We start from the raw sequence: 15,084 nt of genomic DNA on the forward strand, positions 1-15,084 counted from the left end.
GGCTCATTTGACGAGATGCGACTTGCCTAGTCGGGCAGGGGAGATTCTCACAGCTGCTGTGGCTACAGCTGGAGGCAGAGTGGGAGGAAGTAGTCCCGCTCAGGCTTGGTTGTGCAGCTGCAGGGAAGGAACTTTTGCGTGCACCATACAGGTTTAGACAGGACTGCAAGGGTGGTCCTTTTAAGGTAAGGGTGGGTGGCGAAACCTTTACGAATTTTGATATTTTCCCTAAGCATGTTGCAAGGATAGGTTTGCCTCTGGAATCAAAATAGAAGCTTCGTGAAGCAGCCCTAAGATTTGATCAGTCATTCCAGGATGGGAAAGACAGTAGCTACAAAAGCATAACTTTGTATGTAATGAAAATGTTAGTTGTTCTGAAAGAATTTTACCTTACATAGGGAATTACAGTTGGTACATCTTCTGTTCTGAAGCCTGGATTTTCTCTCTTAACCCTTACGTGCACAAGCACCTGAGACCAGAGCTTAAAATTCTTTCAGGATACATGCCTTTTTAAATCAAATATTCCACTGCCTTAGCTGTGGGAGTGCAGTTTGAAAAAAAAAAATGGAGTGAGCTGTTCATGCATTAGCAGCAGNAACCCTTACGTGCACAAGCACCTGAGACCAGAGCTTAAAATTCTTTCAGGATACATGCCATTTTAAATCAAATATTCCACTGCCTTAGCTGTGGGAGTGCAGTTTGAAAAAAAAAAAAATGGAGTGAGCTGTTCATGCATTAGCAGCAGAGTGTCAGTGCTTTTTAGGTCAGTTGGTAACTTCACTGTGCTGGCACTAAAGACAGATCCAACGCCTACAAAGTGCTCCCATGCTGTCGCAGCTAGCTGAGATTAAAAGACAAATTCATTATCAGTTTGTGACTCAAAAGTGGTTGAAAACACACCAGGCAGCTATAAAAAGTGCAGCTCACCACACTGATTAGTTTTCTGCAGCCAGGAAATGTGTACACGTGTTTCAGGCAGGAAGAACTATGCAACTTTAGTTTGGCTGCACTTTGCCGCAAAATTAAATGGCCTATCTCTCCATGACATTGCCACTGCTTGGTGTGTTTTGGCGCCATAGCCCAGGATGGGTAGTATAAAAAAAAAAAAAATCCATAGTGTAAAACCACACAAGGACATATTCACATCAGTTTACATTTTTTATTTTGCATATTTAACAAACTTGTGCATTCCAGATTTTGATACAAAACACACTGCTTGCCATGTGGACATTCACAAGTGGTCAGAGTAGGGTTACAAATCAACGTGCAAGTCCCTCGGCTGTTTCATGACACGTCTGCTCTTAAAGACACCACACTGGAGATGCTTCCACAGCAACAGATGACCAGGAACCCACGCTGACATCAGGCCGCACTCTTACTGTACAGGGGGTGGGGGTGGGGCATCAAAGCGAGTGAGGGGTGTGGTGATTTTTACAGTCCTCGTTTTGTCAATTAGTAAGTACCTCAACTTTGAGTACATGTTGGAATAGGTTGAAAAAAAAAAAAAGGCAAGGCTTGTGGAATGTACAGTGCACAGAAGGACCGCTCTTCATTTGTCAGACTTCTCCTGTTCGATGGCTGCAAGAGAAGGAAAAGTTTGCAACATTAGCTCCAAATATTAACAGCAACTAAATGTTCAGGATCAAGGTCATTAGGTAGAGCACATACTTTCTTTGGTTGGCAGTGTGTTCTTCTCCTGGGTTTCAGTCTTCTTCAGCTTGGACTTGTCAAAGGCTGTGACCTCTGAGATGTCAGGTTTGTCAGCCATGTCTGCGAAGGCTCTGAAAACAGAGGAGACCATGAATTTCATTCAATTGGGTTCAATCAGAACACACCTGGGCATGTAGACAGCTAGTTAGGGTCAGAATTAAAAAGATCTTGAAGGGCCATATACACAATCTGCCGCATGTAGAGACAATTGTGGTTGAGAATGACAATGCAGTTCAGTCACAACACAGCCGCATGTGCTTGTGATGATCAGCGGCTGACTTGAGAAAAGCTTTGTGTCAGTTAGTGAGCGTGTGCAGCTGAGGGGCCACCGCCCTCTAATGCAATCTACATGAGCAGACTGGCTGCCTCCAACCACAGCAAACCCCCTCTGACCAATGAAGCAGACTACCCCAAAAAAAAAAAAAAAAAAAAAAAAAAAAAAAAAGGCAGAGCACATGCACTGAACCTATTATCCAGCTTACTGACACAGCATGCTGCATTTGTTTGGGCTTGTAGACTACATATCAAAAAGCCTGTTATGTTATAGTTCTGTGGCATTTCCTTTGATTAAACATGCAACGCTGTATTTTCCGATTAATCCCAGCAGGTTTTAAACACCCCGTGCGCAGCTGATAATGAGCCAGGACAATGTGAGGCGACGAGGTGAAACCCCACAAACTAATTAAAACACTTAATCGGTAAATCTTGAATAAAACCAGGCTTAAAACAAACATGATGAAATAAACACGCAGACACACTCACCTGTGTTTCAGGCAGAGGATCTGGCAAGATGCACGTCTCGATGGCGCAGGAGCAGAGTGATGGCTGCAGCGTCAATCACACGATAAATACTGCGCAGTATGCAAATATTCCTCTGACGTCACGCCCACTGCTTCCAAAGATTACTTCTGTACAAATATGTTGTTGTTGTTTTTTGCTTTAAGACTTAAACGTATAAAACGCTGGATGTGCTCTAACTGTATTTTACATTCAACCACGTCTGCGCATTTATTTAAAACTAACAGAGACCACCTGGATATGCGAGTGACGTCACTGTATCGGGTTTCTCTTGTCTTTAAACAAGGCTTGTATATCATCACAGCGGTTCCAGGTGTTAGTTCGTGACAAATAGCCCACAAAAATGTGCAGGCTTCAGAGTGATTTACGACTGAGACATGAGTTGACTAGTTTAGGATCAACTTGCACAAAGCGCCATATTGAAACTGTGTCAGGGGGCGACACCTTGTGGTCAAACAACGTCATAACCAGAAAGTGTAAATGGAGAACTGCAGGCGTGAGAGAGAGAGAGTTTTTGTTTTGATTCTTTGGTAATTTAGTCTAGAAAAAATAGCAGTGAATACATAAAACGAAGGAGGGTGCATCATATTTTATTCTGACCTTAAATATATTGTCTGGGTTAGATGGAGACCAGATGATGGCAGCTTGTTTATTTTCTCACTTTAAATTCCTAATTCATCCTCACTCACATCAACTGGGAGCATGTTTTTTACCTTCTTCTTCGTCAAAATAATATTGAATTTATTCTGTCAATGGAAGAAAAGTATGTGTAAAATACAAGCAAACAGTATGCTCTGCAGAGAGGACTCACAGAATGCACTGTTAACTACACAGTTTCATAGCCTGAACTTTATTGAAACTAGTTATGATGATTATTATGCATTTGAACAATATATAAACTTACATACACAATAACAGAAAAATGTCATGGTGGGAATCCATAAACATATGGTGTTACTTCAAGGCAACATATGCATTTTAAGAATTTTCTATAACTTAATTATCAAATAAAGCACATTAAACAATCAAAAATTAAACCACTCATTTATTATTGTGAATCCAGTTGTTTTCAGATTGTAAAATAACAGAAAAAGATGTTTTCAGACCATTTCTGTGGAGAGAGATGCTGGAGCTAAACCATGTGAGGAACGCCCCCCAAAAAGGGGACTTAACATGGCCTTCAGAGAGTCATGTGATAGTGACAGTGCAATTAGTTTCCCTGGGGGGCACCTTTTTAGAGCATCGCAGCATAACTGAGGAAGTATTGTGTGAGTGTAAACAGACTACAATGGGTATGTTACCAAGAGGCAAAACGGCACCATAGAGGGTTAATGTCTTTATTTGTCCTCTATTTAGCCCCAGGCAAAGTGATAAAACTGGTCATGGAGCAAAGCAGTGTTGATGTAGAACAATAGTTTTAAAAACAGATATTATTTTCCACATGTGAAAGTCCACAGTTTGAAGTCAGGGTCGGGTTCACTTGCTGCTGAAGTACTTTGAATACGTCTTGTTGTACATCACCTGGTTGTCCACTCTGACCACATTCCTCAAGTTTTGCCAAAACCAGGGCTCCGCGGCAGCTGTTCTCGGCCACTCCACAACACTCTCCCCGCACAGCCTCCTCCTCAGGCGCAGGAAGTGAGAGTGCTGCAGGACGGGCTCCAGCATCAGCAGCACGATCACATCCACGTTTTCATCAAGCAGTCTTTGGTGGGCGAGATATATCGCCAGTTTAAACACCCCAGTCTTAACGTAGCCCTCTGTTAAGACGAACAGGGTCTTGCGACTGTATCGGATGCTCTGAGCGAGGTTTTCCACGAGAGGGACACCAGGGGGCCAGTCCCTCTCCTCCAAACACAGAGGAAGATGCTTCTCTCCTTCTTCTTCTAGTTTCACACGCAGATTCCTCATCACCCACTCAGAGACATGTGGATCTCTGGTGTCGTAAGTCACAAAGACATCATAAACACTGTCTGATGAGTTCAAGGATCTGTATCCCTTTAGCTTAGCTTTCATATAGTGTAGGACATAGGAGGCATCCCAGTAAAATAAGTGAGAAACTGTTGCCACAAACATAAAAACAATAATGAAGAGATTTGTTAGAATGTAGCTCAAGAACGCCTCACTGTCATTTACACACTGGTTGATGTCGAAGTAGATCAGAACTTTGTCCTTCTGGTTCGCTGGTGTAGCGCACGTCACCTCTGTGGTCAGTCTAGGAATCTTTAAGTCACTGTTTTCAATCCACAGAATGAATTCTAATGAATCGCAGGTACACTGGAATGGATTTTTCTGCAAGAACAAAGTCTGAAGCTGAGATTCAGGTCTTGGTAGGAAGGTGGATTGATTGATGATGGTCAGTTTGTTGTGGTTAAGGTGAAGGGTCGTAAGGCTCTTTGCACCCTTAAGAAACCCGCTGTCCAAGCGGGAAATGTGATTGTGACTCAGGTCAAGAAAAGTCAAAGTGAGGGTGACGTTTGAGTTTATACCTGTCACGTTAGATAAGGAATTGAAGCTCAGGTCTAACATTTGAAGTTGATGGAAAGGCTGGAGTTTGTCCCATTTGAAATCACTAAGCTTGTTGTGACTTATGCGTAGTTTGGTGAGGTTACGTGGCAAATGTTCATAAACCTTGTCTGGAATCTTTGAAATTCTGTTCTGGGATATATCTAAGATTGTCAAATTAGTAAGATGAGTAAAAAGCATCGTATATGAACCATCCCTTTCTTTCCAAAGAGTCCCAAGATAGTTATTTGTAAACTGAAGTTCTGTTAATGATTTGCTGTACATCTGTTTTGTCGTTAATGTGTCAATGGAGTTATGACTCATATTCAGCACCCTCAGAGCAGGCAGATTTCTTGTAAAATTTAAATTATGCGTTACCCCGAACGCTTTAAAGTAGTGAGGGTTGTTACTGAGGTCTAGCACTTGTAGTTTCTGTAGTTCTTTGAAAGCGTTGCCATAGGCCAGATCAATCTTATTGAATGACAGGTCCAGGTATGTCAGATTAGGCAGTGAGGAGAACTCTGTTCCATTAAGTGCCGCTGAAAATCCATTTCCTGACAGGTTGAGACATGCAATATTTCCATAGCCCTCGAATTGCTTTGGAGAAATGAAGAACAGATTATTCGAGCTGAGGATTAGCACTCGTCCAGATTCGAAGCACTCCTCCTTGATAAGGCCGTGTGACAGCTCATAAACGAAATCTTTCGGATGGGGTCTCACGAGCGGTGCAAAGGAAAGGTCCGACCTCTGATTGTATCCATCACTTTGAAATGGGGGACTTTTCCCTGGAATGGGGTACAGCCTGTTTTCTGCGAGGTATATCGTTTTCAGGTTCAGGAATTTGCTGAATATGGTGGAATCGGAGTGAATAATGAAATTAGTCCCTAAATTCAGGGTAGTCAGATTTTTGAGCTTATACAGAGGTTCAAGTGTGCCCGGTCCAATATTCTGGAAGACCAAAGCCTCCATATGCAAAGTTCTGAGTGACTCAAGATTTGAAAACTCTTTTGAGAGATTCACTGTCGTAGGGTAGTACTTGAGAGCAAAGTTGAACGAGAGATCCATTCTCTCTAACTTTGGAAGATATTTTAGGTATGTTGACTCTTGAGTGATTTCTTTTAGCAAGAAGTTAAATGACAGGAACAATTGTTTAAGCTTGTTCAGACTCACAAACCAGGAGGGATTCAGGTAGTCCAGTGAGTTTCCTCCCAGGTTCAGTATCTCGAGCTGTGTTAGATTGTGAAATGCTTCAGGATGGATTGTAAGAGAACCATTTTGGCAAGGAACACAAGGATAGGGAGCATTATGACATCTTTGACAGTTCCCTTGTATTTTTAGGGCTTTTAAATTTTGTAGTCCAAGAAAATCATATTCAGATATGTGCTGTATCATGTTAGAAGCCAGAATTAACACGCTCAGTGATTGGGGTAATCCTTTGGGAACGTGAGTTAAGTTGTTAAAGGACAAGTCCAGAGTGTCCAGTTTGGTCATGACTGCAAAACTGTCCTCCATAATTGTAACAGATCTCCCACAAGGATTCCACGTGTAGCAGTTTCTGGATAACAATAACTTTGTCACGTTTGTTAAGCCAACAAGGCTACTGTTATCCAAAAACATAATCTGGTTATAGCTCAGATCGAGGATTTCCAAGCTAAGAGGGAGGTTGCCGGGAATTTCATTCAGACGGTTGCCGGTCAGACTCAGTCCGTGCAGTTTGGTCAGATTTTTGAAAGCGTTCGCAGCAATGATCACTGCTTTGTTCTTGTTCGCCCAGCTGAGATCGAGTTGAGTCAGACTCGGCAGGTTGGAAAATGAATCAGCTGAAATATTCTTGATTAAATTTTCTGATAAGTCGAGCTCAGTTGCATTGCTGGTTATCCCCAGAGGGACTGCGTTCAGACGACGCCCTCTGCAGTCAAACAGGACCTGAGAGGTATTGTAGGATGTGACATCACAAGGGAACTGTTGAGACATCCATAGAGGTTTGCATGCAGCAGGCTGGATCTCATGGTGGCAACACAGACAGAACAGCAGCAAGTGCATCCAACATGTGACAGTCTGTAGACAAACAATAGAGTTAGTTAAATGCAGCAACTTTAACTTATAGTCAGTGTCATGTTGTCATGAATAAAGGGTGCATCATACAATACATAATGAATTCTGTGTTATATTAACAGAATAAGTTTGGTATTTTTCAACCTGGACTCTTTTTTTTAACCATGTTTTTGTGTCTGAGTGACTAATGGTGACGGCAATTTTTGAAATTGGTCCAGTTTTGAGTGAGAGTGCTACCGGCAAAACAGGCTGCAGTGTAATCACTCAAGGCATGTTTGCACTCTCAGTTGATGTCTAGTCAAAGTGCTTGTTTTTGGCACTGACAAATTCAGATTATTATTCTGAGTGTCCGACAGCATCATGGAAAGGACCCTTCAGAGGTCGGCCTTTTTGTTAAAGTTAGATCCCTTTTGATTGACCAGAAACAACCCTGAAATGGCTGTTGCCAAACTCACCCGACTCCATTTAAATAAACAGTAATTTTATCATTATAAAATGCACATCATTCAAAGTCAGCAGAAACAAATGAAACTCACAAAAAACATTTTGGTTCACCTTTCCGCTGTTCCATCAATCAACAGCTCTGGTTTCCAGCCCTTAATTCACCCACCCTTAAACTTACAATGCTTAAACAAGACAAAGATGATTTGTCCAAAAATCAGTCTTAAATTTGGTTGAAAATGAACTTGAAATGGTCTCAATAAAGTATTTAATGTAAGTGTCTGATATCTGTAGACACCCTGTATAAATGCTAATATTACTGTGAACATAAATTGATGGTGCAAACATGCCTCAAGTGTCTACAGTGTAGCCTGTTTTGCTGGTGCTGGTGCTGGTGCTGGTGCTGGCTGCAGGACAGAAAAATGTGGGGAGATTGGGGCCAAATTGGAGAAAAACAAACTTACCCTTTAAAACACAGTCAGAATGAATAATTACAGCAACCAAAACCTGTTCCAGTGTTCACATGTGCACCTAAGGTTTATGTTTAATTGCTGTTCAGAGTGGTACCACTTGTATCCAGAGGGTGGCAGCATTCTGCAGGTTAAATATCACTCAACTGGAATAACCGCCCTGGGTATTTTGAATTATGAATTCTGTTATCTCCTTACAGCCAGGCTATGTAACAGTTGCTCAACAATGGCTATTGAATATTTAAAGGGGAACACCACCTGAATTAAGAATTCAAATGTGTTATTTCCATGGCCTAAGAAAGTTCAATCAGTATTTGTGAACATGAGTTACTATCTCTCAAAGCCAAGTACGTCTCAAACTTTTAATGTCATCAGGCAAAGTCTGGAGCTGCTCCACAGACAATGAATGGGAGCCTGATTTTATAGACTCACAGAATATTCAGTGTCTTTTTTATACCCAAATGAGCTTCATTCAATTGTAGTCTTAGTTCTGAAACAGAAAATGTACCCATACACTCAGAACACTCCCCTGGGTGCTCTCAGTGTCATCTGTAACATATTTCCCAATTAACTGTCACTGGAGCAGCTCTAGACTTTACATCTATGACATCATAAATGTGAGTTTTAGCACACTAGTTTTTGACTTTGGGAGAGTTCATGTGTGCTAATATTTTTAAAGGCCAGTGTCTTAGACCATAGGAATAACGAATGAATTTTAAAATATGGGTGTAGTTCCCCTTTGAAGCGACTGCAACAGAAGCACGGGTATAGGGAAAAGTCATAAAGTCATAAAGTGAATTGACTCAGTAATGTCAGAAACGCAACAATATGTGTCTAAACATTATTAACCACTATAAGCTACTGGCCATATCAGACCGAGTACAGCTGTAGCCACAAAACCCCTGAGTGTATTGAACTAAACAAAGGTGTGTTTTATTGCATATCATTTTTTTTCTAAGTAAGTTATTTCTACCTCCAAAAAGGTAGCAGCTGATTTCCCTTTATTTACATATAGGTAGCTGCATGCTCATCAAATGGAAATATTTTTAATGTCTTATGAATTATTGTAGACAGTTTTAACAAGATGCTAGCCCGACAAGCATGGTATATTTGGAATTTAAAATAAGGTTTTGTGGGTTTGAGCAATGTTTGGCTGCACACTCACAGCACAAGTTTGTAATCACTTGCCCACAGACAGGTCGCTGCTGTTATTCTATAAAAATGAAAGCAAGTACTGATTCTTTGTGCTGATACTGATACTGTTTCTTTGTGAGTAAACCAAGGTTATTATAATTAACTAAAACTAAACTAAAACTAGGTGTGAAAAAACATTTCAACTAAACTACAAGTAAAATGTTAGAATAAAGCAAAATCTAACAATATTGTGTACTTACAAAACTAACAGAAATGAAAGGAAAATACACAGGAAATGTCTTTAATTTTAGTCTTCGTCAATTTGGTCAAATTTGTCAACTCACAAGCAAGAGGAGTCATTGGTACTCATGTGTTTTAAGACTGGGATGTCTACATGACTGTGAATCAATTACCTTCACAGAGTGTTGTGTTTGTATTGTAACACCTAAACTTCTTAAATCTTGTGCCAGACATATACCCATCATATTATAATAATTAAAACCTAGTGAATCTAATCAAATCAAATCTAAAACTCAGCATTTTTAAACATTAACAACTAAACTGAAACAATCAAACCCACTCTGGAAATTTACTGAAACTTAACTGAACTTAAAACGAAAATTAAAGACAAAATTAAAAATGAAAATTAATGAAAAAATACAAAACTATAATAACTCTGGAGTAAACTTTAATGCACTGTATTTACTAAAGAACACTACATTATCAAAAATGCACAACAGTTTTCAATGAGTTTTCAGAGTCAAATAAATGTATACACAGTTACACCAAGTAGCACTAGTGCTGCAAAGTTCATCAAGGAAGCACAAAATCATTACAGATTATATTACAAATACATCCAATCAAAAAGCACGTGCAGAAATCTGACGAGTAAAACATTTGACTTCCAGCAGATAAATGTAATCTCTGTCGTACATTGAGCAAAAAAATTAAAATATACAGAAAAACTTGTATCAATAAAACTCACCATTGTGCAAGCACTGTTGATTCTTCAATGACAACCTTGAAAAAAGAGATGACTTTTATGGCACTTTGCCTTCGGGTAAAACTGAAAATGAAGTATATGTAAAAAACTGTCTGTGTCTTGAGTGTCAACAAGTCTCCACAAGTCAAAATATCCCCCCACTCAATCTCTGTTTTCTTAATCTTGAAAATACAGCAAACTTTTTTAAAAATTCCCCCCGTTACTGAAGTCCAACGAAAGCAACAAACTGCAGCAATCTTCTCAGAACAAGGCTCTGGGACAGAAGTAGCATGTGAATTGAAGAAGTGCATTTCTTTCATTTCCCCTTTTCATATGATGGCAGTTTTGTTGCCATCTCAGACAAAGTGAAAATTAGAATTATCTGTGGAGATGGCAAAGAGTGGCAGCCAGTTCCCCTTTGAGTGACAGTAAACAGGGAATCTAAAATTAGCACACAATAAGCCATTGAAATTACAGTAATATTCTTTTTCTTACATTTAAATGGGTTGCTCAAAGTTCACACATTGTTATTCACATACAGAAATACATTTAGAGCAGTGCTAAAGAAAGGAGGAACTAAGTATGACAGTTCATTGTCATTACAGTGTTTCTTTGAAGAGGTTGTTGTATTGTTTGTGACTCTCAGTTGCTAATACACTTCTTAGGCTGAACCAGAAGTACAAATGGGATTGAGGGTTTGTTGGCCAATCCAGCACAGAGCGCTTGTACAGTCTCTTCCGTAATCTCAGGTACTTTGAATTGCAAGGTACTTTCTCCAAGAAGATCAATACGATAACGTCATCTTTTTCATCCATTAGCCTTTGGTGGGCCATGTAGAAAGCCGTCTTGAAGTTGCCGCTTTTGAGATATCTGTTGGTGAGAATGAACACGGTCCTCTTGCTGTTGTTGATGCTCCTGGAGAGGTTGTCGATCAGGGGGCATCCGGGAATCCAGTCCCGTTCCTCTAGACACAATGTGAGCTGACGGTCTCCGCTGTCCTCAAGATGAGGGCACATTTCCTTCATCACCCACTCTGACACTGCAGCATCCTCCTTGTCGTATATCACAAAGGCATCATAGGCTGAGCTTTGGGAATACAGGCGGCCGTAACCTTTGAGCTTTGCCCTGCAGAAGTGGTAGATGTACCAGACGTCCCACAGGAAGAGATGGCTGGAGATTGACAGGGTGAGGAAGCTGAGGACAAGGGTAGTCATGAGGGTGTAGAGGATGATTGACAGATAGTTGTACTGGCAGGCCAACAGGTCCACCGAGATCACAAGATTACCTTTTTGCGCCTCTGGACTAGCGCAAGTAACATCCGTGGCCAGTTTAGGGATGGTGACTGTGGTGCTGTTGAGCCACTTGATAAACCAAGTGGCGTTGCAAGTGCACAGGAATGGGTTGTTGTGCAGAAGCAGCATGTCCATCTGATCCATGACATCATCTGGAAAGCTAGATTGGACAATGTGTTGTATGTGATTAAAACTAAGATCAAGATGTTTTAAGTGGAAGGCATCCTTAAGGAAATCTGGGGTGAGTTCCACAATCTGGTTTTTCTGTAAAAGGAGCTTTTTGAGAGATTTGGGACAGGTTGTTGACAGCATGGCTGGAACAGTAGTTAAGATGTTGCCACTGAGATCTAAGACCTCCAAAGACTGTATAAGTTGTAGTTTCTTCCAATCAAAGGATCCATCTTTTAGTTTGTTGTTTTTGATGTAGAGCTCAGACAGTTTGTCCGGCAGACCGCTGAACACTCCCGGCGGAATGAAATTGAGGTTGTTATGAGAGATGTCAAGGACAGACAGATTAATCAATTTCTTAAAATAATTGATATACCTGGTGTCCCCGTCTCTCCACAACATATCTAACCGGTTATCTCTGAACTCTAACCTCTCTAGAGATTGACTCTCCAGCTCTGTATTGGTGGAAGTAGAGATCTTGTTGTGGTTCATGCGCAATATCTTGAGCTTTTTCAAATTGCTAGTGAAGTTAAGCATGTGAGTCAAGCCCTCGGACTCAAAGTAATGGTTGTTGTTACTTATATCCAAGACAACTAGATTTTTCAGCTCTTGAAACGCAGTTGAGTAGAGCAGGTCCAGCCGATTCCAGGAGAAGTCTAAATATTTTAAATTAGTCAGATAAGTAAATTCAGAGCCATTAAGGCTTTGGCTCATTGCATTTCCAGACAGATTGAGGCATCTCAGCTCTGTTAGGTTTAAAAATCTCGAATGCAAGAAGAATATGTTGTTCCTGCTCACATCCAGGGTTTTTCCAAACTCACTGCATTTCTTGTTGACAAAGGATGTGACAGTTCCAAGTTCTTTGTATTTGTACTTGCAGCTGCGTGCATATTCATCATATCTGAAGTAGTGAATCTCTCTCACTTCCTTATTTCCGTACTGAGCTGCAGCCGACATGGGAGACCAGTGCAAGGGCTCTCCCCCAGAGAAACCAACAGCATCTTGGCTGTCAGAGGGGGAGGATATTTTGTTGTCAGACAGGCTGATTATTTGAAAGCTCTTTAACTCCATCAGAATACTGAGGTTTGCCATTTTAATAAAGTTTGTCCCCAGATCTACAACCTCCAGCTTTGTGAGCTTTATCAAAGGAGCAATGCTCTCTGGCTTCAGCTGCTGAAACACATAGCCCTTTAGTCTGAGAATTCGAAGGGATTTGAGTAAGGAGAAACTGCAGCTCAGCCTCAGCGTTTGAGGGTACCTTTGAAGCTCGTAGTTAAATGAAATATCCAGTTCTTCCAGTTTGCCCAGGAATTGTGGGAAGATTGTGTATCCTATATCTGTTGCTAAAAAGTTTGACGAGAGATCGAGAACTCTCAGGTCTGACATGTTGATGAACCACTTAGGCAGCACGTATGTCAGGGAGTTGCTGTGCAGGCGGAGCGTCTTTAGTTGTGTCAACATTTTAAAAGCATCCCTGCTGATTTTCATGGGGGAATCATTTGGGCACGGGATGCATGGGAAAGGAGCGTTGTAACATCTAGGACAGTTTCCGCTAATATCTAGAATCTCAAGGTTAGTTAAGTTTTTGAAATCCTCGTCAGTAACTTCTTGGATTTTGTTGTTGTAAAGGTACAATTCCTTCAGACTTGTGGGAAGCTGATGTGGAATAAAGGATAAGTTGTTTGATTTAAGACTCAACAGTTTTAAATTGTTAAGCTGTAAAAATGCATCGTCCTCTATAGTATAGTTATTATCACATGGGTTACGGTAATAGCAGTTTTGACCGAGGTAAAGCACCTCAATATTTCTGATGTCAGAGAGGTTTGCTTTAGAAATGTTATAAATGTGATTCACTTCCAAACTCAGCAGGATCAGATTTGGAGGCAGGCCTTTTGGTATACTAGAGAGCTGATTACCATCTAGATACAGTGCTCGCAGGTTCGTCAGGCTGGTAAAGGTGTTTTCCTCTATTGTCACACTCTCATTGCACATGCGGTCCTTGGGCCCAATTTTAATGGGCACACAGTTGCACCTCATGTCAATCTCAGTCAGGTTTTCCAGACCGCGAAAGGAGGTGGAGTTTAATTTAGGAATATGGTTGATGGTGAGCGTCAGGTTGGTAGTGTCTCTGGGGATGCCACGGGGGATGTCTTTGAGGCTCCTCTCTGTGCAGTCTACCGTCACCATGCTCCCGTTGTTGGCCTCGCTGACATCACATGGCAGGGTTTTGGGGTAAGAAACGCTAGCTGTTGATGTGGAGAGGCAACACCACAGGCCCAGGAGCGCCACATAAATCTGTACAGAAATACAGGCAGTTCTATGAGAAATGTGTGCAGCTGGAAAGCTGATTATACAGTTACTGAGAAAACACGTGACACAAGAATCACATGCTAAAATCAACATTTTGAGTAAGGTATGTACAAATGCCACTTCATAATACAACTAGGAACTGATACAAGCTAGCGTTTCATTTTCCACCCCTGCATGTTGTTTACAGTCTTTCTCATCAAAGCCAACCTGCTATTTCACTACTTATAAATACAGTTCTAATGAAATTGGACCAGTTCTAATGAAATACAGTGTAGATAACAAGATAACTGACACTCGCCTGGTGGAAGAACATCGTTCACGTGAGACGAGGTCCTGCTATGAGTCCTGTTGTCAAGCTGGATCAAGTACTGAAAGAAGCGTAACATTGATGATCAGCTCGAAGATGATGAGACGAAAGGAACAGGTGGCAGGGTTAGCCCCTCGTCTGTATAATTAGCCAGCATCACTTCCCTATCTTCTCAAACCACACATATCTTCCATCTTTAATAATGTGTGCTTGGTAGCTGTTTACTGATTGCCTTTTTTTCACAATGGTGCAAACATATGGTTTATCCTGAAATGACTGTGAAGAGGTTTCCTTTAGAATAGAAGGGTCAAGGATAATAGTCTGTTGCTCTTATAGAAGAGTGTGACAACACAGCTGGAGGAGTTGTGGGTTATCCGGTGGCCGCTAACAGAAAGAGCTGTTTCATTTCTGATCAGCCTGCAGGGGAAAGTGAAACTGATGCTTGGGTTTTGGTCTACCAGTTTACATGTGAACATGCTATTCTGGCAACAGGCAGAATCCTCTTCCTTAAGCTTGGGCTACTTTGCGGCTCCACGGCTGAGTAACATTCACTCTAACACGTGATCTGTCTACACAGTATTTATGTTTGGTCCTTTATCTGAGAAAAACAATGCAGGAATAGACACTGCAGTTTTATAAAAAGCATCCACCTGGTCAACCCCTTTTAGTTAAACGGCATGATGACAAAGAAGCTTTTTAGCCATGCTAGCAGCAGGACTCTTAGGATCAGTGTTGGGATTGATGTGTTACTGTAATTCCACCACTTTTTGCAGGAACTAGACATGCAACTAAATACTTTTTCAAATAAATAACGCAGTTGAAATGACTGAAATTTATATGGGCTTATTACTTATTACTATTTACTGGACTTTTTTCCCCGGTTAGGATCTAATGTCACCCATAGTGATGAGG

The 15,084-nt window shown here is 41.0% G+C and overlaps 3 protein-coding genes across 3 annotated transcripts; all 3 read right to left on the reverse strand.

The window, feature by feature from the left end:
• Positions 1–1,145: 1,145 nt before the first annotated feature.
• On the reverse strand, positions 1,146–2,632 carry tmsb4x (thymosin beta 4 X-linked). Its single transcript, XM_050048160.1, has 3 exons — positions 2,473–2,632; positions 1,669–1,781; positions 1,146–1,578 (listed from the first exon to the last, which is right to left on the reverse strand). Exons 2-3 carry the CDS (start codon positions 1,766–1,768, stop codon positions 1,550–1,552), a joined length of 129 nt encoding a protein of 42 aa, XP_049904117.1. The 5' UTR covers positions 1,769–1,781; positions 2,473–2,632; the 3' UTR covers positions 1,146–1,549.
• A 617-nt stretch (positions 2,633–3,249) lies between these two features.
• Positions 3,250–10,545, reverse strand: LOC126392647 (toll-like receptor 8). Its single transcript, XM_050048156.1, has 2 exons — positions 10,099–10,545; positions 3,250–7,071 (listed from the first exon to the last, which is right to left on the reverse strand). Exons 1-2 carry the CDS (start codon positions 10,099–10,101, stop codon positions 3,985–3,987), a joined length of 3,090 nt encoding a protein of 1,029 aa, XP_049904113.1. The 5' UTR covers positions 10,102–10,545; the 3' UTR covers positions 3,250–3,984.
• Positions 10,546–10,644: 99 nt separating this feature from the next.
• Positions 10,645–14,178, reverse strand: tlr7 (toll-like receptor 7). Its single transcript, XM_050049675.1, has 2 exons — positions 14,158–14,178; positions 10,645–13,850 (listed from the first exon to the last, which is right to left on the reverse strand). The coding sequence occupies exons 1-2, from the start codon at positions 14,176–14,178 to the stop codon at positions 10,695–10,697; spliced, it is 3,177 nt and encodes a 1,058-aa protein (XP_049905632.1). The 3' UTR covers positions 10,645–10,694.
• Between the last annotated feature and the right edge of the window lie 906 nt (positions 14,179–15,084).

The sequence above is a fragment of the Epinephelus moara genome, chromosome 7 (assembly GCF_006386435.1).
Source record: "Epinephelus moara isolate mb chromosome 7, YSFRI_EMoa_1.0, whole genome shotgun sequence".
Classification (NCBI taxonomy): domain Eukaryota; kingdom Metazoa; phylum Chordata; class Actinopteri; order Perciformes; family Serranidae; genus Epinephelus; species Epinephelus moara.

Coding starts and splice junctions, on each gene's coding strand:
- tmsb4x (XM_050048160.1), bottom strand. CDS start 1,768: ATGGCTGACAAACCTGACATCTCAGAGGTCACAGCCTTTGACAAGTCC. Junction 1,579..1,668: donor CACACTGCCAACCAAAGAAA/GTATGTGCTCTA, acceptor CTTCTCTTGCAG/CCATCGAACAGGAGAAGTCT.
- tlr7 (XM_050049675.1), bottom strand. CDS start 14,178: ATGTTCTTCCACCAGGCGAGT. Junction 13,851..14,157: donor TGTTCTTCCACCAGGCGAGT/GTCAGTTATCTT, acceptor ATTTCTGTACAG/ATTTATGTGGCGCTCCTGGG.